The sequence below is a fragment of the Hemitrygon akajei genome, unplaced genomic scaffold, assembly GCF_048418815.1.
Source record: "Hemitrygon akajei unplaced genomic scaffold, sHemAka1.3 Scf000054, whole genome shotgun sequence".
NCBI lineage: Eukaryota > Metazoa > Chordata > Chondrichthyes > Myliobatiformes > Dasyatidae > Hemitrygon > Hemitrygon akajei.
The window spans coordinates 2,470,978-2,492,678 of record NW_027331940.1 but is presented as its reverse complement, the minus strand read 5'-3'; the positions used below and the strand labels follow the sequence as shown (position 1 = coordinate 2,492,678).

At 41.8% G+C, this 21,701-nt stretch overlaps 2 protein-coding genes across 4 annotated transcripts in view; one reads left to right on the top strand and one right to left on the bottom strand.

Annotated features, from left to right (window-relative positions):
• LOC140721370 (uncharacterized) overlaps positions 1-17,088 on the top strand; it is a 34,858-nt gene extending 17,770 nt beyond the window's left edge. For 2 of the 3 annotated variants that reach the window (XR_012097369.1, XR_012097368.1), the window contains exon 4: positions 16,745-17,088. Coding sequence is in view for 1 of the 3 variants with exons in the window: in XM_073036213.1 (XP_072892314.1) it covers positions 2,672-4,063 (1,392 nt within the window). In the remaining 2 variants the exon portion in view is untranslated. Of the gene's footprint in view, positions 1-2,285; positions 4,173-16,744 lie in introns of those variants that run through there. The other variant, XM_073036213.1, reaches the window with a different exon arrangement.
• LOC140721367 (uncharacterized) overlaps positions 1-21,701 on the bottom strand; it is a 558,567-nt gene that overhangs the window by 168,392 nt on the left and 368,474 nt on the right. The window lies entirely within an intron of this gene.

The following is a 21,701-nucleotide window of genomic DNA, read 5'->3' as shown; positions in this document are numbered from 1 at the left end:
ATATGACATGAAGAGAGGTGAGTTACACCCAAGGTGCAGGACACAGGAAACTGGGTGAGAGTCAGGAAGGAGAATGAGGTTAAATAGACATCGCAGAGTACTCCAATGGCCATGCCCGGACAACAACAAGTGGAACACTTTGGAAACTGTTGGGGAGAGGAAAGTCAAAGGGCTGATAAGTGGATTTGTTAGTTAGGGGAACAGAACAACAGGCAACTAATATCTTAGTGGTAAGGCTTACTAGAAGTAGTGGGGGTTGGGGCTGATATGGTTTAAGTAAGTTGTAGGGGGAACGGGAGCCAGAAAGACAGAACAGATAGTGGAGATGGTGAATTGAATTGACTTTATTATGCACATCCTTCATATGGATAAAGAGTAGAAATATTTACGTTACATTACTGTCTAAATGTGCAATGCGTAATTGAAATTGATTTATAATAATTAGTTTGTATATAGGACAGTCTAGAAAACATAGAAATCAATTAATCAGTCTGATGGCCTGGTGGAAGGTGATGTCCCGGAACCTGTTGGTCCTTTTGCTGTGGTACCGGTTCCTGGATTGTAGCGGCAGGAACAGTTTGTGGTTGTGGTGAATTTGGTTCCCGATATCCTTTGGGCCCTTTTTATAAAAAATCCATACCCCTACCATCCAGGCTCACATCCAAACTTCTTTTAAACGGTGAAACTGAGCTCATATTCACCACTTGTTCTGGCATCTCATTCCACACTCTCACAACCATTTCAGTAAAGAGCTTTTCCACATGTTCCCATTAAATTTTCACCTTCCCCACTTACCCCTGACCTCTGGTTGTCATCCCACCCACCCTCAGTGGAAAAAGCTGCTTGCATTTATTTACCCAATCTTCTCCCTCATCATTTTGTATACGTCCAACAAATCCTCAAAGCAATGTATAATTTCCGTGTTTATGTTTAGAACTTTGTTAGGTGTATAAGATGATGAGGAGTATTGATCGTGTGGATAGCCAGAGGATTTTTCCCAGGGCTGAAATGTCTAACACGAGGGAGCAGACTTTTCAGGTGCTTGGAAATAGATACCAAGGGGATGTCGGGGTAAGTTTTCTACACAGAGACTGGTGGGTGCATGGAATGCACTGCCGGCTTTTTCGGTGAGAGTGTTTCAGTTACTGTGGGGCCAGGCAGCTCAGTGGGAACAGGGAATAATACCAATGGAGAGAGTCAAACTGAGCCAAGTCACAAATTGACGATGGCAGAAATGCCCCATTCTTAGAGAGACAGGAAGAACATCAGACAGTTTGATGATCATTCCAGATATGGTGATATGGACTTTGTGATATGGTGCAACTCAAACTACCTGCGTCTCAATATCACCAAGACCAAGGAGATGGTGGTGGACTTTAGGAGATCTAGGCCTCATATGCAGCCAGTGATCATTAATGGAGAATGTGTGGAGCAGGTTAAGACCTACAAGTATCTGGGAGTACAGTTAGACGAGAAGCTAGACTGGACTGCCAACACAGATGCCTTGTGCAGGAAGGCACAGAGTCGACTGTACTTCCTTAGAAGGTTGGCGTCATTCAATGTCTGTAGTGAGATGCTGAAGATGTTCTATAGGTCAGTTGTGGAGAGCGCCCTCTTCTTTGTGGTGGCGTGTTGGGGAGGCAGCATTAAGAAGAGGGACGCCTCACGTCTTAATAAGCTGCTAAGGAAGGCGGGCTCTGTCGTGGGCAAAGTACTGGATAGTTTAACATCGGTAGCTGAGCGAAGGGCGCTGAGTAGGCTACGGTCAATTATGGAAAACCCTGAACATCCTCTACATAGCACCATCCAGAGACAGAGAAGCAGTTTCAGCGACAGGTTGCTATCGATGCAATGCTCCTCAGACAGGATGAAGAGGTCAATACTCCCAAATGCCATTAGGCTTTACAATTCAACCGCCAGGACTTAAGAACTTTTTAAAAGCTATTATTAATGCTTTTTGAGAGAGTGATTTAGATGCATATCATATTTTTACTGAGTTAAGTATTGTATGTAATTAGTTTTGCTACAACAAGTGTATGGGGCATTGGAAAAAAATGTTGAATTTCCCCATGGGGATGAATAAAGTATCCATCCATCCATCCATCCATCCATCCATCCATCCATCCATCCCAGCACTGTGCCCAGTCAGGAGATAGTTTCTCTCACCAACTTCGGTTCAACCTCACTGTAACAGTGTGATGTCATATCACACCTTGACAACTCAAGTGATCTCATCTGAAATGTTGTCCTACACCCATCGATGGATTTTGTAAATCTTTTTACAGGTTAAAAATGACAAGGAATTTGTCTACGGGAATCCCGAACACAACACACCAGTTTTGCTGTCTCTGTCCAGATACTTAAGAAGAGGAGCAAGAGATTCACACAATCATCCTTCCTGCTCAGACTGTGGGGAGGGATTCACTCGATCATCTGACCGACTGGCACGCCCGTCATTTCAAACAGGTGGGGAACCCATTCATCTGCTCAGACAGTGGGAATAGATACAGTTGGACATTTCATCTAAAGGGCAAGGCCATTCACCTATCCTGTGTGTGGGAAGGGATTCAGTCGGTCTTTCCACCTGTGGACACACCAGTCAGTTCACACTGGGCAGAGGCTGGTCATCTGCTGAATTTGTGGTGAAGGATTCACTCGGTCATATGACCTAATGGCTCATCAGCGAGTTCACACCAGGGAGTGGCCGTTCACCTGCTCAGACTGTGGGAAGGGGTTCACTCATTCATCTAATCTGAAGGTACATCAGCGAGTTCACACTGGGGAGAGGCCATTCACCTGCTCACACTGTGGGAAGGGATTCACTCAGTCATCCCACCTACAGAATCATCAGCGAGTTCACACTGGGGAGAGGCCGTTCACCTGCTCAGACTGTGGGAAGGGATTCACTTGCTCATCTGATCTGAAGAAACATCAGCGAGTTCACACTGGGGAGAGGCCATTCACCTGCTCAGACTGTGGGAAGGGATTCACTCGGTCATCTTTTCTGAAGCTACATCAGAAAGTTCACACTGGGGAGTGGCCGTTCACCTGCTCAGACTGTGGGAAGGGATTCATTCTGTCATGCAATCTGAAGGTACATCAGCGAGTTCACACTGGAGAGAGGCCGTTCACCTGCTCAGACTGTGGGAAAGGATTCACTCAGTCATTTAAACTGAAAATACATCAGCGAATTCACAGTGGAGAGCGACCATTCACCTGCTCAGATTGTGGGAAGAGATTCACACAGTCAGCCCAGCTACGAGCACACAGGTCAGTTCACACTGGGGAGAGGCCGTTCACCTGCTCAGAATGTGGTAAGGGATTCACTCAGTCATCTCAGCTACTGAGCCACCAGTCAGTTCACACTGGGGAGAGGCCGTTCACCTGCTCAGACTGTGGGAAGGGATTCACTCAGTCATACACCCTACTGGTTCACCAGCGGCTTCACACCGGGGAGCGGCCGTTCACCTGTTCGGACTGTGGGAAGCGATTCACTGAGTCATCTAAACTGAAGGTACATCAGAGAGTACACACTGGGGAGCGGCCTTTCATCTGCTCAGAATGTGGGAAGGGATTCATTCAATCATGCAATCTGAAGGTACATCAGCGAGTTCACACTGGGGAACGACCGTTCACCTGCTCAGACTGTGGGAAGGGATTCACTCGGTCATCTGAACTGAAGGTACATTGGAGAGTTCACACTGGGGAGCGGCCTTTCATCTGCTCAGAATGTGGGAAGGGATTCATTCAATCATGCAAACTGAAGGTACATCAGCGAGTTCACACTGGGGAACGACCGTTCACCTGCTCAGACTGTGGGAAGGGATTCACTCGGTCATCTGAACTGAAGGTACATTGGAAAGTTCACACCGGGGAGCGGCCGTTCACCTGTTCGGACTGTGGGAAGGGATTCACTCTGTCATCTAAACTGAAGTTACATCAGAGAGTTCACACTGGAGAGAGGCCGTTCACCTGCTCAGACTGTGGGAAGGGATTCACTCAGTCCTCCCACCTACAAGCACACCGGTCAGTTCATACTGGGGAGAAGCCGTTCACCTGCTGAAGCCTGAATTATACCTCTGCATAGACGCTATGCCATTGTGAGCATTTCTACTTGTGAGTTCGTGTGTCTGCGTCGCTCTGCCAAAACGCTAGTTGGTGTTGGGGTTCTGTGCTACTGTGTTGAATTGGGAACAATGGCGACTGCTGACTACGTCTTGTTGGAGTTGGAGCTAATCAATGTTGCAGAAGTGTTACTTCTATTGAAATTACTGCAACGCAGAAAAATGAGCAGTTTTTCCATTACTTTGTGCAGTCCGCGATGTCCAAAGCAATGTTGGTGGAAATTTCTTTGCACGATTTTGATGCCATTTTCAATTTTTTATTGTCTGCCAATGAAGAGTCGTGCACATGTACATATTTTCTGACTACCTCACCTAACCTCTCCTTGATGTAGTCCACCTTCCAACTTCAAAGCAACAGGAAATGCACAGGAGGAAACTGGCTGCTGCCAAGTGGACCAATCACAGTACCTGCAGTCTGTGTTGCCGTGACGTGTAGCTACATTTTTGGGAATGTGCGCGTTAGGCTACATTAGGCGAAGGACTCTCATGGAGGCGCTACATGGAGTAGGTTGCATTCCAGCTTTGCTCCGTTCATTTTAAATTTACTTACCACCCCTTTAATATCTTTATCAAAGTGTTTATAACACTTTTATATGTTTGAATTTGAATTTTAATCGACTGAAATGGCTTACAGAGGAAGAAGGCAGTGAAAATGGAAAGAAAGAAGATGTCTTTGAACAGCCTAAAAAGTTGCAACTTACTTTACTGGCTATCTAGAATCTTTTGGATGAAGAACTTGATAAAAGATTTATTACCTTGGAATTATGGTTAAAGGAGAGCGAAGGTATATTGGCAACACTTGAAAAGAAGAACGAAAAACAGCAGCGGCAAATTTCAGAGTTTATTAAAGCTGGGAAACAGAGAGATCGCAAATTGAATTCTTTGGAAATGAAATGAAGTTCAACCACTCAAACCCTGGAGCAGAACAAAATCAAGATTACTGATTTGGAGAGTCGAAGCCACAGACTGAATTTGTGAATAATAGACTCAGTGAGGACATTGAGAGCCGGGATCTTACTCAGTTTTTTTCTCAATGCTTCATCTAAGAGCATTTTTCAATCTTTTTTATTGGTTTCCAAATAAAGAATATACAAATTGGAAGAGGAGTTTAACAAGTAGATAATATAAAAAAACATATAAACAGCATATAATGTCAAAATCAAATAGATAAAATGCTTCCTCTGGAATAATCCCAAAAATTGCTGTAAGTGGATTACGTTGAACATCCGCATCTATAACTTTAGATAATATTCCAAACACATCCCACCAAAAATTATTTAAACTTAACACATGAACAAAACAGTTGAGTCAGAGTAGCCACTTTTGTGTTACATCTGTCACAAATAGGGCTTGTATTAGGAAAAAATATGTGCCAATTTATCTTTGGACATATGGGCCCTGTGTACTATCTTAAAAATTCTTAATGGAGGTCTTTGGCTCGGAGGTATTTTCTTCCCTTCCTGCACTCAACCGCACTCATCGGGCGCTGAAACCAAAACCACGTCATGTAATTCTTCGATGTCACAATGTGAATACTAAGGAGCACTTCATTCGGATTGCTCATCAGAAAGGAGTTACTGAGCATGAGAATCTTCAGTTTCATTTTGTTGAAGATTTTTGTCCTGAGGTGATGCAAGAAAGATTGCATTTTAAAATGGTGATGTCAGAATTATATCAGAGGAATCTTTGTCCAGCATTGTTATATCCCTTTCACCTAAGGGTTGCTCTGCCCAATAAATCATTCAAATGCTTTAAATCCGTGAATGAAGCAAAACAATTTCTCAAAGAGGTAAGCTTGAACGCAGATGTCTAATGTTTTGAAGATCAACATTTGAGCTTGGATGTCTCTGAAATTTACCATTCCTTTATGTCTGTGTGTATCTGGTTTATTAGTTAACAGCCAGCTTATAGATTTGGACACTTTAGAACTTTGCCCTTGGGTTGATTACAGTTGTACTGTGTTTTGACATTCGGATGTTTATGATGTTTCCATGTTAAAGTTTCTTTCTTTTTCCTTCATTGTTTTACTTTTTTTATTTTTAATTGTTTGCTTTTGAAAATCATTATGACTTTGATATGCTGATTATTTCCTTTTTCTTGAAATATTATTAAGATTGTATTTTGTGTCATTTTTTAAGACCTTTTCTTTTAAAATGGTCTGCAATTGGCTGTTTTTCTCTAACATCTGCTTGACATTCCTCTTGTAATATTTTGACTATGGGTGGTTTGTTTTTTATTTTTTTAAATTTGGAGATCTGCCTCAAGGGAGACGGGGGTAGGGAGGTTCTTAGATAGTTGTCTGGCTGTCTATTGGCCAGGTGTTCGGTCTTTGTGGGTGGGGTGGTAGGGCTATTTTTAGTCTAGTATTTTTCTTTTGGGCTGAATTGAAACTACAAAAATGTCTGTATTGTCGTAACTTCCGTTTCCTCTTTAAACTATTTTCCCTCCTCCTGATTCGTGAGTTTCCTATGCATTGTGGTTAACCCTTTACATACTACATTGTTTATTTAAGGAAAATGGATATTATTAATTAATTTTGTCATTATTAATTTTGTTTCATGGAATACGAACGGTTTGAATCATCCAATTAAATGGAAGAAGATTTTTAGAGTTTTTCATAGACTGAATGCTCAGATTATTTTTGCGCAGAAGACATGTGAGTAAGGAGGATAATCAGCACTTATTTAGGTTTTGGAAATGCCAACAGTTTCACTCTAACTCATCGACTAAGGTGAAAGGTGTTTCTTTTTTTTATATAGACTCCTAGATTTCATTTGTTCACTATGATACAATTTCAGACCAATATGATAGACTTCTATTAAACACCGGTTAACTTTATAACAATAAATTAGTTTTGGTTAATATTTATGCACTTAATACTGACTATCCTGAATTCCTTAAGCACTTTTTTGCATTTCTTCCCAATTTAAATGAATATATGGTAATAATGGGTGGAGATTTTAATTGTTGTCTGAAACGTATGATGGATAAGTCTGTGCCTAATCAGGTACTTACAAACAAATCTGCTATTTTTATTAATTCCTTCTTAGTTGACTCTGGAATTTTAGAAATTAGGAGGTTTTTACATCCTAATGAAAAAGAGTTCTCTTTTTTCTCATGTATATCATAATTACTCTAGATTCCTTTACATCTTTATTGATTCTCGATTAGTTTCATTTGTCACTGCCTGTGAATATGATACAATTGCCATTTCCGATCATGCACCTTTGAAATTATCAGTTAAGTTAACTGATGTAACCTTTGGTACTAAACAATGGCGGTTCAACTCTATTTTACTTCACGGCTTAAATTTTATTAATTTCATTAAAGGACAGATTGCCTTTTTCTTTTCAACTAACTCAACGGAAGAAATTTTCAGTGGGATATCACGTGATGCCTTTAAAACATATATCCGAGGGTAAATTATTTCACACTCTGCTGGATTGAAGAATCAAATTAATAATGAAATACGTACATTGGTTGATAAGATTAAAGAAATTGATAGAAAATATTCTATTGCTCCCAATTTGAAGCTTTATAAAGAGAGAGTTGAACTTCAGATGCAACATCATTTGTTATTAACATCCCCGATTGAAAATCAGTTACTTAAAACTAAGGGTCATTTTATATATTTGGTGACATATTAGGTAAATTATTGGCTAACCAATTAAAAGCTGCTTTGGCAAAACTTCAGATTAATAGGGTTCGTAAACGGATGGTACTTTGACGGTTGACCATGATGAAATTAATTTTTTTCAAGAATTTTATACCAATTTATACCAATCAGAATTTCCTGATGATTCTACCATAATGCATGAATTTTTAAGGAAATTAAATATTCTGAAATTATCAGTTGATGAACGTTTAGTATTAGACACACCCATTACTGAAGAGGAAATAAAGAATGCAATTTATTCATTGAATTCTGGTAAAGCACGTGGTCGGGATGAGTATACAGCTGAATTTTTAAAATCTTTTTCCGATTTACTTTCTCCCTGGTTAGGTAAAAATTTTTAAAGATGCTTTATTTGTATGTAAGTTACCACAAACTTTTTATGAAGCATCTATTTATTTAATTCCTAAAAATGATAAAAATCTCACTGAATGTGCATCAGATTTGTGATATCTTTGAGAATGTTGAATCTAAAATCCTTTCTCAAATATTAGCAATTAGATGGGTGAAGATATTGCCACAAATTGTCTCCAAGCATCAGACAGGATTTATTAAAAATTATTATACACATTGTAATGTTTGGAGGTTAATGAACATTGTATAGACTACTTTATCTAAGACTCCAGAACGTGTTTTCTCGCTCGATGCCGAGAAGGCGTTTGATACATTTGAATGGGAATATTTGTTTAAAATTCTTGAGAAACTTAATTTTAGTCCAAAATTTATATCTTGGATCCAATTGATATAACATATATCTTTGGCTTCTGTTTCACTAATGATCAGAGATCCCCTTTCTTTAGGCTTTTCCAAGGTACTAGTCAAGGCTGTCCTTTGAAACCCTTACTATCAGATATTAGCCTGGAGACCTTGGCAATTGCTATTCGTGATTCACCCAGTATATTTGGTGTTACTCATGGGAATGGGACGCGTAAAGTATCACTATATGCAGATGACCTTTCGCTATATATTTCTAATCCAGAGAAATCCATTCCTGCAGTAATAACACAACTTGCTCAGTTTAGTAGTTTTTCTGCTTATAACCTGAATCTTAATAAAAGTCTGCTTTCTCCATTAAATATGCAAGTCTCAATTTATAGACAGTCACCATTTAGATTGCTTGCTGATTATTTTATTTATTTGGGTGTTAAAATTACTAAGAAGCACAACGATTTATTTAAAGTTAATGTTTACCCTTAATTGATCATGCTAAACAATTGTTTACTAAATGGTCCCCATTATCCTTATCCTTGATTGGCTCCATTAATGCTATTAAGAGGATTATTTTACCTAAATATCAGTACCTATTTCAGGCGGTATCAATTTTTATCTCTAACTTTTTTATATACTATTGATTCTAAAATTTCTGCAGATACATGGCAGAATAGAAATCCCAGGTTATATTAGAAATATTTACAGAAATCAAAAAAAGGAAGGCGGCTTGGTTTTGCCGGATCCTAGATTTTATTATTGGGAATTAATATTCGATATTTAACGTTTTGCACACAAGAGTTGGATGAACCTTGAGCGGGAGTCTCGACCGAAGTTTTCATTGGCTTCTATTTTACGGGCTGTGCTTTCCTTTGCACTTACTAAATTTAATAAGCAAATGGTAATTCCAATAATTAAGCATACAATAGGAATATGGTTTCAATGTTGGCAATTTTTTGGACCAAATAAATATATACTGTCAAGTTCTATGACATCTATTTTTTTCTTTCAACCATTTAGAATTGATCAAGCTTTTCTTTTATGGAAAACAAAGGGAATATCATGTTTTCGTGATTTATTTATGGATAATCTTTTATGGCTTTTGAACAGTTTTCTAATAAAAAATAATTTGCCTGGATCACTCTTTTTCAGATATTTACAGATTAGAAACCTTTGAAGGTTATTTTGCCTTCCGTTCTGATATCACATCAAATTGAAGTTACGGAAAAAAATAAGTTTAAATCCAGATCAGAAGAGTTTAATATCATTTATTTAGATTTAATTATGAAAATACGCTTAGATACTTCTGATAAAATTAAGAATGAGTGGGAAAGATAACTTGGGATACCTTTACCTATACAGAAATGGGAGAAAGTTCTGGAACTAGAAAATACCTCTTCAGTGTGTGTCAGACATGCCTTCATGCAATTTAAGGTGGTTCATCGGGCTCGTATGTCCAAGGATAAGTCCTCTTCTAAAAAAAATATTGGAAGGGTATTTTGAGATATTATCTCAGTAGTTCTGTGTATTGATTTACAACCACATCCTATTACCGCAATTTTTGGAGGACCGGTGATAGACTATAGTCATTTATCCTCGTCAGCTTGTCGTCTAATTGCATTTGTTACATTAATAACCATCAGATCTACTTTACTTAAATGGAAAGATTCCAATCTCCCTACTACATTTGAATGGTTTTCCCAAACCATAGCATGTCTAAACTTGGAAAAAATTAGGAGTGGTACTGTGGTTCCTTCGGTTGAATCTGAAGAGACTTTGAGGCCATTTATTCAATTTTTTCATATTATGTAAGTTGACCCTTTCCGAATCTTGTGTAATAAGTTTTTGTTCATGTTCAGAGGAGCGGAGTTAACGCCAAATAATTTCAGCCGTTGTAATATGACAGCCCAATTTTGTCTGTTTTTTTTAGTTTAGTGTTTTTTTCTAGTTTACGATTTTTTTCTCCTTATATGATATCTCTTTCATGATTAGTTGCTATGAGATTGGGAGGTTAAACTATATTTGTCATTTGGAATCTGTGCTTTTACATGATAACCGACATTAATGTAATCCCAATCTCTTTGTATCATTATATTATTGCTATGCTTATTAAATTTGAAACGTAATAAAAAGATTGAAAAAGAAAAGGAAACTGGCTGCTACCAAGTGGACCAATCACAGTTCTTGCAGTCTGCGTCGCTGCGATGCGTAGTTGCATTTTTAGGAATGTGCGCGTTAGGCTACGGCATACGGTACAGCCCAGGGTGCAGCGTCGGGTACGCGGCTACGTAGAGCCTACGGCGTAGACTGGACGGAGAAGAATAACTCAGGCTTCAATGTGTGGGAAGGGATTCACTTGGTCATCTCAACTACAGAGACACCAGCGACTTCACACTGGGTAGAGCAGTTTAATATACGGGGTGATAGCCACCCGCCCCCCCACACCTCCAGCCCGACCAAACTTAAGAAATCTCATTTGGGTGAATGCTGTGTGATGTGTCCCATGTTACAGACCAGTACCCCGAAGTAACAAACGATACACAATATGCAGTTAAGCGATTGAGCTCTATAATTCTTACTTTGACTATAGGGTTAGTAAAGAAACTGAAAGAAAAGAAAAAGGGCCCGCTCTCTTCATTCACGTCTTCTCATCTCTCCCCAGCCAAAAAACCGTGAAAATCTCTCTTCCAGACTCACAAAAAAGAATATTTCTGTCATTGGACAGCCCCACACTGGAAAGCCCTACTTCCTCTAGTCGTAAGCTAAACATTGCTGCTACAGAGAAACCATTACCTCAGCAGTGAAACATTACAGAGAGGCCGTTACTTCAGCAGTGAAACCTTACAGCGTGTTACACTTACCACACACTACCGGTTCACACTGGGAGAAAGTTTCAATAAGCTGCATGCTGAATATTTATCCATCAGTGTTGCTGAATGCAATTTCGAGAGTGACTGTCGGTGCTGAACTCTGCAATTATTGGTGCTGCTCACCACACCCGGGTCACCAGGCATGAGAACGGTTTCTTCTGCTGCATATTCACCTTTAATGGGACTAGATCTGTGACAAATAAATCCGTTCTATATTGAACACTGTCTCCGGTACTTAGTGAATTTATAACACACCTAGTGTACAGCAGAGAGTCAACTCAGGCCGGCTGGACCCTGCCAGTGATTCTGTTCCACAGCAGATCTTTCAAATCCTCCCCTGTTGTTCACCTCTCACTGTCCCTGTGAATGAGTTCCAAATAGTCACCACTCTGTGGGCGAAGAGGTTTCCCTTGAATTCTCTGCAGAGCGAAGAAGTCGAGCTGACTGCAGTTCTGTCTGAGATGTTCTTCGCCCCTCAAATCTCTATGCATCACAAAGAGGAAGTAGGATTCTAAAGCTAAGGTGACAAAACAGTGGCTGATAAGAGAAACCAAAGAAAACATAAAAACCAAGGAGAGGGCATAGAGCAAAAATCACTAGTATGTAGGAGGATTGGGAAGATTTTAAAAACCAACAGAATGCAACTAAAACAATTAAGAAGGAAAAGATGGAACACTTAAGTGAGCTAGCCGGTAATATTAAAGAGGATACCAAATGTTTCTTCAGGTAATTATAGTGTAAAAGAAAGGCGGAAACGGATATCGAACCACTGAAAAATGATGCTGGAGAGGTAGTAATGGGCTGGGGGTGTAAGGTGATGGCAGATGAACTGAATAAGTATTGTACATCACTCTTATCTCTCGAAGACCCCGGCAGGAATATGGAAGTACCAGATGTCAGTGGACTGAATGTGTGAAGTTACGTTACTCGGGAGAAGGTTCTTGGGAAACAGAGATGGTCTGAAGGTAAATAGGTTCCCTGGATCAGATGGTGTACACCCCAGAGATCTGAAAGAGGTGGCTGAAGAGATGTGGAGGCATTAGCAATGATTTTTCGAGTATCGTTAAGGAAATAAAATCCTATGTTTTTTTCCCCTTCACTACTCCCCCTCTCGCAGTTTCACCCATCACCGACCACTTCTTCTACCCTTTTCACCCCCACACTTCTTCCTCTGACGTCTCATCTTTTTTTCCCCCAGTCCTGACGAAGGGTCTCGGCCTGAAACGTCGACTGTTTACTATTTCCCATATATGCTGCCTGGCCTCCTAGGTTCCTCCAGCATTTTGTGTTTGTGTTGCTTGGATTCCCAGCATCCACAGAACTTTGCAGTTGATACAGATAAGAGACAGATAGTTTAGAGCAAAGCTGCAGTCTGCAAAATGACTTCGATAGGTTTGGAGAACGGACAACGAAGTCGTGGATGAAATGTACGGAAATGTACAGTGTATGTAAATGTACGGTCATGTACAATTGGTGGAAGGAATAAGGGCGTAGAGAAAAATAAATAAATGGGAGAAAATTCAAAAATCAGAGGTGCATAGGTATTTGGGAGTCCTTGAGCAGGAGTCCCTAAAGGTTTGCTTGCAGATTGTGTTGATTAAGGATGACAACTGTAATGTTAGCATATCAGAACAAGGATGTGGCACTGTGGCTTTAAAACGCATTGGTGAGATCGCTCTTGGTGTATTGTGAACAGTTTACAACCTGCGAAAACAGATGTGCTCGTATTGGAGAGGGTCCGGAGAAGGTTCATGAGCAACGAAAGGGCTAACGTATGAGGAGCGTTAGCCGGATTTGACCCTGTACTCGCTGGTCTGGAAGAAAGAGAGGGGATCTCATTGAAACCTATTAAATATTGAAAAGCCTCGACAGAGTGGCTATGAAGAAGATGCACCCTATACTGTGTGAGTCTGGGACCAGAGGCCACAGCCTCAATATATAGGGCATCCACTGACAAGAGATGAGGAGGGATTTCTTTAGTCAGGGAGTGGTAAATCTTTAGAATTTATTGCCACGGACGGAGCAGACACCAAGTCACTGAGTGTATTTTTAATGGATGTTCAAAGATCATGGGGAGAATGCAGGAGAATGGGGTTGAGAGAGATAATCAAGTGGACACGAAAGAATGGCGGAGCAGATTCGATTGGCTGAGCAGCCTCTGCGTGAAATCTCATGCTTCATGGTCTGAAGAAGTGGCGAGTGAGGTTGCATTAGGGTTAGGGTATGGTCAGTGTATCCGCGCCTGGATTATTGTATTCAGTTTTGGTCGTTCTGCTACAGGAGAGAGGACGTCAAGCTGGAATGAGTGCATTGGAGATTTCCAGGAATGGTGCCGGTACTCGAGGGACTGAGTTCTGGAGAGAGGTTGGGCAGGTTGGGATTCCACACCTTGAAGTGTAGGAGATTGAGGCTGACCTTGTGCAGGTGTTCCAAACTATGAGTGTACAGAAATGGGGAATGTGTGCAGTCCTTTTCCCCACCTTTGTGGAATCAGCAACCTGAGGGCACCGGTTTAAGGTGAGACGGGATTGATTTAATAGGGATCCCAGGGGAAAATTATTAACCCACTCTCCCTTCCGGTTCATTGTTTAGCTAACACGATGAGTGAACTCTCAGGTTGGAGGAGCAACACCTCATATTCTATCCGGGTAGTTTACAACCTGATAACATGAACATCTTTTCTTTTCATCAACCCACACGCCCGTCTCCTCCATTCTGTCTCCCCACTTCTTTCTTCTCCTCTGCGGATCGTCTCCCTCTGGTTCCTCTTTTACTTCCGTTTTCCCATTGTCAACTGTCCTTTCCTATCAGATTCCTTCTTTTCAGCCCTTTGCATTTTCCACCTACCACCTCAAAACCTCTCACTTTATCTCCCACCTCCCCCACCCACTCACCTTCACTCTTATCTGGCTTCACCTATCATCTACCAGCTTGGACTCTTTCCAGAACCCGCACCATCTTATTCCGGCTTCTCCTCACTTCCAGTCCTGATGAAGGGTCTCGGCAGGAAATCTCTCTTTGGCTTTAACCCCTCTATAGAAGCTACCTGACCTCCTGACTTCCTCTAACATTTTGTGTATGTTACTCTGCATCTCCAACATCTGCAGAATTTCATCGGGACAGAGTGCAGAATGCAGAGACTACATCGGGTCTCACTAATGTCGAGGAGGCCACACCTGGAAAACTGGAAACGATGGATGACCCCAACAGTCACGATGCTGAAAAGTTGCCTAATATGGAAGGACTGTTTGGGACTCTGACTAGTGGTGAGGAGAGTGGTTAGGGGCAGGTCTGGAACTTCATCGACTTGCACTCCTTCTTACCGCTGTAAATCTCTCCCTTTTGTGGACAACACTGCCACTTGGTGGTGATTTACCACAATAACAGGACCCCCTGATTTGTGGACTCCATTGTCACCAGGTGGCGCTCTGTCGCAATAACGCTGAGAGACAGAAATGTGACGCTGCAGCTTGCTGAAATGTTTATTCAAGATTCAGGGTTGTTTAATACCATTTCCAGCAGACACGTGTAAATGAGGTCGAAATAATTATTACTCCGGCTCCAATATAGCACAAAAACACAATAGTAACAACATATATCCCCAGCATATATACTGTGCACGGATTGATTGTATGTTCATAAAGTGACGCTCGGCATAGGATGCCTGCATATAAGATGACAGACAGGAAATGTTAGAGGTGCCTGGTGGTGTGGAAGGGTGGGTTAGTGGGTAGAGATATTTATCAGCTTTACTGCTTGGGAAAAGTATCTGTCCCAGAGGCTGGTAGTCCTGGTGAGGATGCTGCATATCTACCCCCCGATGTGAGTGGGACAAACAGTCCATGAGTGGGATGGGTGGAGGTAGATTATGAAAATTAGATTGGTGCTTGATCTCAAGAGAGGGCATTTGGAAAATACTAATGAGATGCTTTTAGAATAGCTTGTAATTGTGCCCTCTTGAGAAATGTTGATTCTGGATTGGGTGTTGTCCAAAGAACCAAACTTGATAAGGGAACTTATGGTAAAGGAACCATGTTGACGCTGTGATCATAACATGTTGCAATTCACCCTGCACTTTGAGAGGGGAAAGGTACAACAAGATGCATCTTTATTAGTAGGGTGAGGGGAACTACGGAGGCACGGGAGAAGAGCTTACCGAAGTTGATTGGAAGGGGACACCAGCAGGGATGATGGCAGAATAGCAATGGCTGGAGTTGCTCCACTTGACAGCCTCAGGGTTGAAGAGAAACACATCATATTCCAACTGCACAGATCCAACCTGAAGGCATGAATATCGATTTCTCCTTCCAGTAAAAAAATTACTGCCCACCTTTCCTTCTACTTTCTCCCGAGTAACGTAACTTTACACATTCTGACCACTGACATCTGGGACTTCCATATTCCTGCCAATGTCTTCTACAGATAAGAGTGATGTACGATACTGATTCAGTTCATCAGCCATCATCTTTCACCCTCACCCCATTAATACATCTCCAGTATCATTTTCCATTGGTTTGATATTCGCTTCTGTCTCTCTTTTACACTATATGTGCCTGAAGAAAAAATAGTATCCTCTGTAATATTACTGGCTAGCTGACCTAAGTATTCCATCTTGTCCTTCTTACTGATTTTAGTTGCATTCTGTTTGCTTTTCAAAGCTTCTCAATCCTCCAACTTCTAGTAATTTTTGTTCTGTGCCCTCTCTTTGTTTTATGTGGTGTCTTTGGTTTCTCTTATCAGCCACGGTTTTGTCACCTTACCTTTAGAATACCACTTCCTCCCTGTGACTTCCGAATTGCTTCTAGAAATTCCAGCCATTGTTGCTCTGTTTTAATCCCTGCCCGTGTTCTTTTCAAATCAATTTTGACAATTTTTTCTATCATGCCTCTCTAATTGTCTTTATTCCACATCTGACTTTTAGTTTCTCCTTCTCTAATGTCGGGGTGAATTTGATCATATTAAGAACACTTGCCCCTGTGTTCTTTGGACTCAAGTGAACTAATTTATTCCGGTTCATTACAGCACCCAATAGCTGATACCCAAGTGGGCTCAACCACGAGCTGCTCTAAAAAAAGCATTTTGTAGGCATTCTAAGAATTTCTCCTCTTGAGACCAACACCATCCTAATTTTCCTAATCACCTGCATGACAATCCCTCATGACTATTGTAGCATTGCCCTTTTGGCGCTCATTTTCTATCTCTCATTGTAATTTGTGGACTACTTACTTACTACTGTTTTGGGGTCACTATACAATTCCATCAGGGATTTTTTGTACATTTGCTATTCCTTAATACTACCCACAGATTCTACACTGCCCAACGCTATGCCACCTCTTATCTAATGATTCTATTTAATATTTCACCAACAGAGCCACACAACCCCACGACCGGCTTGTTATTTCACTAAACATATAAATATCTGGGAAACAGGAGGACCTGCAGATGCAAGAAATCAAGAGAAATTCACACAAAGTGCTGGAGAAGCTCAGCAGGTCAGGCAGCATCTATGGATGGGAATCAACATTTCCGGCCATGACCCTTCACCGGGTCTCGTGATAACCACGTATCTGAAAAATCAACAAGCAAAGACAACAGAAAGTAGTGCAATATTGGGAAAACCTTTGACAAAATTTATTTCAAGGCTTTAAAAAACTGTCGAACAGAGCTCAATGGTTAACAAATAGAATAAAGGCAATAAACACTTCCATCAATACCGACATTGACTTTTTCTAATGAAAATATCTTAGTCCCATTTCAATCAGTAAAATTTACAAAGATAAGTAAGAACTGAAATGACAAGTTTAGAAAAGACTATTTACACTCAACCCCACTGAGATTAACACTACCTTGGACAGAAGGAGGAAGAGGAATAACAGACATGAGAAAGAAAATCACATAAGACCATAAGACAAAGGAGCAGAATCGGACATTTGGCCCATCGAGTCTGCTCCACCATTTCATCATGAGCTGATCCAATCTCCCCTTTAGTCCCATTCCCCCACCTTCTCACCGTAACCTTTGACACCCTGACTACTCAGATACCTATCAATCTCTGCCTGAAGCAAACCCAATGACTTGGCCTCCACTGCTAGCCATAGCAACAAATTCCACAGATTCACCACCCTCTGACTAAAAAAATTTCTCCGCATCTCTGTTCTGAATGGGCGCCCTGCAAACCTTAAGTCATGCCCTCTTGTACTAGACTCCCCCAGTCACTCTCGAAATTGCATTCAGCAACGGGGATGGACAAATATCCAGCCTACAGCTTATTGAAACTTTCCCCCCAATGTGAACCCAGTCGTGTGTTACAAGGTTAGATTACTGAGTGAATCCCTTCCTATATTCACAGCAGGTGAATGGCCTCTCCCCAGTGGAACACAATGATGCAGCCTTGGTGGAGACGGTTGAGAGAATCTCTTCCCAAAGTCTGAGCAGACGATCAGCCTCTAACTGGTGTGAACTCGCTGGTGTTTTAGTAGACGAGATGATCGTGTGAATGCCTTCCCACATTCACAGGTCGACGGCCTCTCCCCAGTGGAACTCACTGGTGTGCCAGCAGATCAGATGACTGAGTGAATCCCTTCTCACAATCTGAGCGGTTGAAATCTCTCTCTGCTGTGTGAACTGACTGGTGAGTCAGTAGGTGAGATGATGTGGTGAATCCCTTTCCACAGTCTGAGCAGGTGAACAGCGTCTCCCCAGTGTGAACTGGCTGTGTGCTTGTAGGCTAGCTAACTGTGTGAATCCCTTTTCACAGTCTGAGCAGGTGAACAGCCTCTCCCCAATGTGAACTCGCTGGTGTCTCTGTAGGTTAGATGAATGAGTGAATCTCTTCCCACAGACTGAGCAGGTGAAATCCCTCACTGCAGTGTGAACTGACTGGTGAGTCACTAGGTGAGATGATGTGGTGAATCTCTTCCCACAGTCTGAGCCACACAACCCCATCAGTTCCATTATCCAGATCACTAACAAATCATGTGAGAAGTAGCGGACCGAATACTGACCCCTGAAGAACACAAGTCACTGCTGGCCAACCAGAAAAGGCCCCTTTTATTCCCACTCGCTGCCTCTTGGCTGTCAGCCATTCCTCTGTCCATGCCAGTATTACTTCGGATTTTTATCCTGTTAAGCAGTTTCATGTGTGACACCTTATCAGATGCCTTCTGAAAATCCAAGTAAATGATATCCACCGCCTCTCGTTTGTCCATCCTGCTTATGACTTCCTCGAAGATCTCTAACAGACTTGTCAGGCAAGATTTCCCTGTACAGAACCTATGCTGGCTTTGACTTATTATATCATTAGTCTCCTAGTACCCCAAAACCTCATCTGTTATCAAGTGATTCTTGACGGGTCATGACCAACGCATCTGTTATCTCTCCAGCAACCTCTCTCAGGACTCTGGGATGTAGTCCATCTGCTCCAGGTTACTTATCCACTTTAAGAACCGAAGTTTGCCTAACACGTTTTCCTTTGTAATAGCAATGGCACTTACTCCTGCTCCCTGACACTCACAGATCTCGGGCACACTGGTGGTGTCTTCCACAGACAAGACGGATGCAAAGTACCTATCAAGTTCATCTACCAGCTCTTCCCCATTTGTACCCCATGAGCATCATTTTCCAGTAGTCCAATATCAACTCTCACCTCCCTTTCGTATTTTTTTTTATAACTGGTTTATATTATTGTATAGTTTGCTGTCATATTTCACCTTTCCCCTTATAGCTTTTATTTTAAATTTGCCTGTTGTTGGATGTTAAAAGCTACCCAATTATCCAACCTACTACTCACTTTTGCTACCTTATATGCTTTTATACAGTCCTTAACTTCCTTTGTCAGCCACGATAGCCTAGCCCCGCTGTTTGAGAACTACGTCTGTGGGACATATCTATCCTGCACATTATGAACTATTCCCAGAAACGTCAGCCATTTCTGCTCTGGCGTCATCTCCACCAGCATCCTCCAATCCACCTGGGGAATCACCTCTCTCACGCCTCTGAAATTCCCTTTCATTCCATTGAGATACTATGCATCTTGCCTGTGCTTCTCGCTCACAATTTGCAGTAGAAATTCAACCATATTATGATCACTGCCTTCTAATGGTTCCTTTACATTGACCTCCCTAATAAGATCTGGGTTATTACACAACACCCAATGTAAGATAGCAGTTCCCCGACTAGGCTCAACCATCAGCTGCTCTAAAAAGCCATTTCGTTTGCATTCAATACATCCCCTCTTTTGCGAACTCACGCCAATCTGACTTTCCCAATCCTCCTGCAGATTGAAGTCACCCACTACAGTTGTGTCATTAAATTTATTACATAAATGCCAAACATTCAGCAGTACCTGGGCCAGAAGTGAGGATACATGCTTTTACCAAGGAGAGAAGGTGTTTTTGAAGCTGAAAGGCCTGAAGGTGGATAAGACACCGCAGAGTTCAGAAAGAGGTAGCTGAAGAGATTGTGAAAGCATTAGAGTCATAAAACACTACAACACAGAAAAATGCCATTCGGCCAGTCTAGTCCATGCTAAACAATTAATCTTCTGAGTTCCAACAACTTCCACCTGGACCATAGCCCTCCATATGCTTCTCATCCAGTGACCTAAGCAAACTTCTCTTAAAGATTACAATCGTCCCTGCCACTTGCTCTGGCAGCTCAGTGCACACTCTCCCCGCCTCTGAATGAAGAAGTTCCCCCTTAGTTTTCTCTTCAAGTGATGAGTAATGATCTATCAGAAATCGCTAGATTTTGGAACAGTTCTGGTGGACCAGAAATTTGCAAATGTCACTCCACTCTTTAAGAAGAGAGGGGGCACAAGAAAGAAAATTATTGGACAGTTAGTCTGACCTTAGTGGTCAGGAAGATGGTAGAGTGTACTAAGAGAGTGTTTTTTGGGTACTGTAATTGGGGAAACATGATGAGTAGGCCAAAGTCAGCCGGATTGTTTCGAGGAAATCTTCACTGACAAATCTCTTGGAATACTTTGCGGAAATAACAGGCAAGATAGATAAAGCAGAGGCAGTGTATGTTGTTTGCTTGGATTTTCAGATGATCTTCAACAAGGTACCCCATGCAAGGCTTATTGAGAAAGTAAGGAGGCATGGGATCCAAGGGCACATTGCTTTGTGCATCCAGAACTGGCTTGCTCACAGAAGACAAAGAGTGGTTGTAGACTGGTCATATTCTGCATGGAGGTCGGTGACCAGTGGTCTGCCTCAGGGATCGGTTCTGGGACCCCTACCCTTAGTGACTTTTATAAATGACCTGGATGAGGAAGTGGAGGTATGGGTTAGTAAATTTGCTGATGACACAAAGGTTGGGTTAGGTTGCAGGGGGATATTGATAGTCTGCAAACCTGGGCTGAGAAGTGGCAAATGGAGTTCAACCCAAAGAAGTGTGATGTGCTTCATTTTCTTCGGTCAAATATGATAGAATATAGTATTAATGGTAAGCCTCTTGGCAGTGTGGAGGAACAGAGGGATCTTGGGGACGGAGTCCATAGGACAGTCAAAGCTGCTATGTAGGTTGACTCTGTGGTTAAGAAGCCATACTGTGCATTGGCCTTAATCAACCGCAGGAATGAGTTTAAAAGCGGAGATGTAATGTTGCAGCTATATAGGACTTTGGTCAGACCCCACTTGGAGTACTGAGCTCAGTTCTGGTCACCAAACTACAGGAAGGATGGGGAAGCCATAGAAAGGGTGCTGAGGAGATTTACGAGGATGTTGTTTGGAAAGGGGTGCATGCCTTTTGAGAATAGGTTGAGTGAACTCAGTCTTTTCTCCCTGGAGTGATCAAGGATGAGAGGTGACCTGATAGAGGTGTTCAAGAAAATGAGAGACATTGATCGTGTGGATAGTCAGAGGCTTTTTCCCAGGGCTGAAATTGCTAGCACGAGAGGGCATAGTTTGAAGATGCTTGGAAGTAGGTACAGAGGAGATGTCAGGGGTAAGTTTTTTACACAGAGAGTGGTGAGTGCTTGGAATGGGCTGCCGGCAATGGTGGTGGAGGCGGACACGATAGGGTCTTTTAAGAGACTCCGGGATAGGTACACGGAGCTGAGAAAAATAGAGAACTGTAGGTAACCCTTGGCATTTCTAGAGCAAGGACATGTTCGGCATCGCTTTGTGAGCCAAAGGGCCTGTAACGTGCTGCAGGTTTTCTATGTTTCTAAGGTGCTGCACGTGAGGCTGCTGAACAGGATCACAGCTCATGGAATTACAGGAAAAAAACTTGTACTGACAAGGGAGAAAGAGTCAGAATAATGTGGGCAATTCTGTTTTGCTGTCGGTAACTAATGCTGTTCTGCAGGGGTCAGTATTGAGA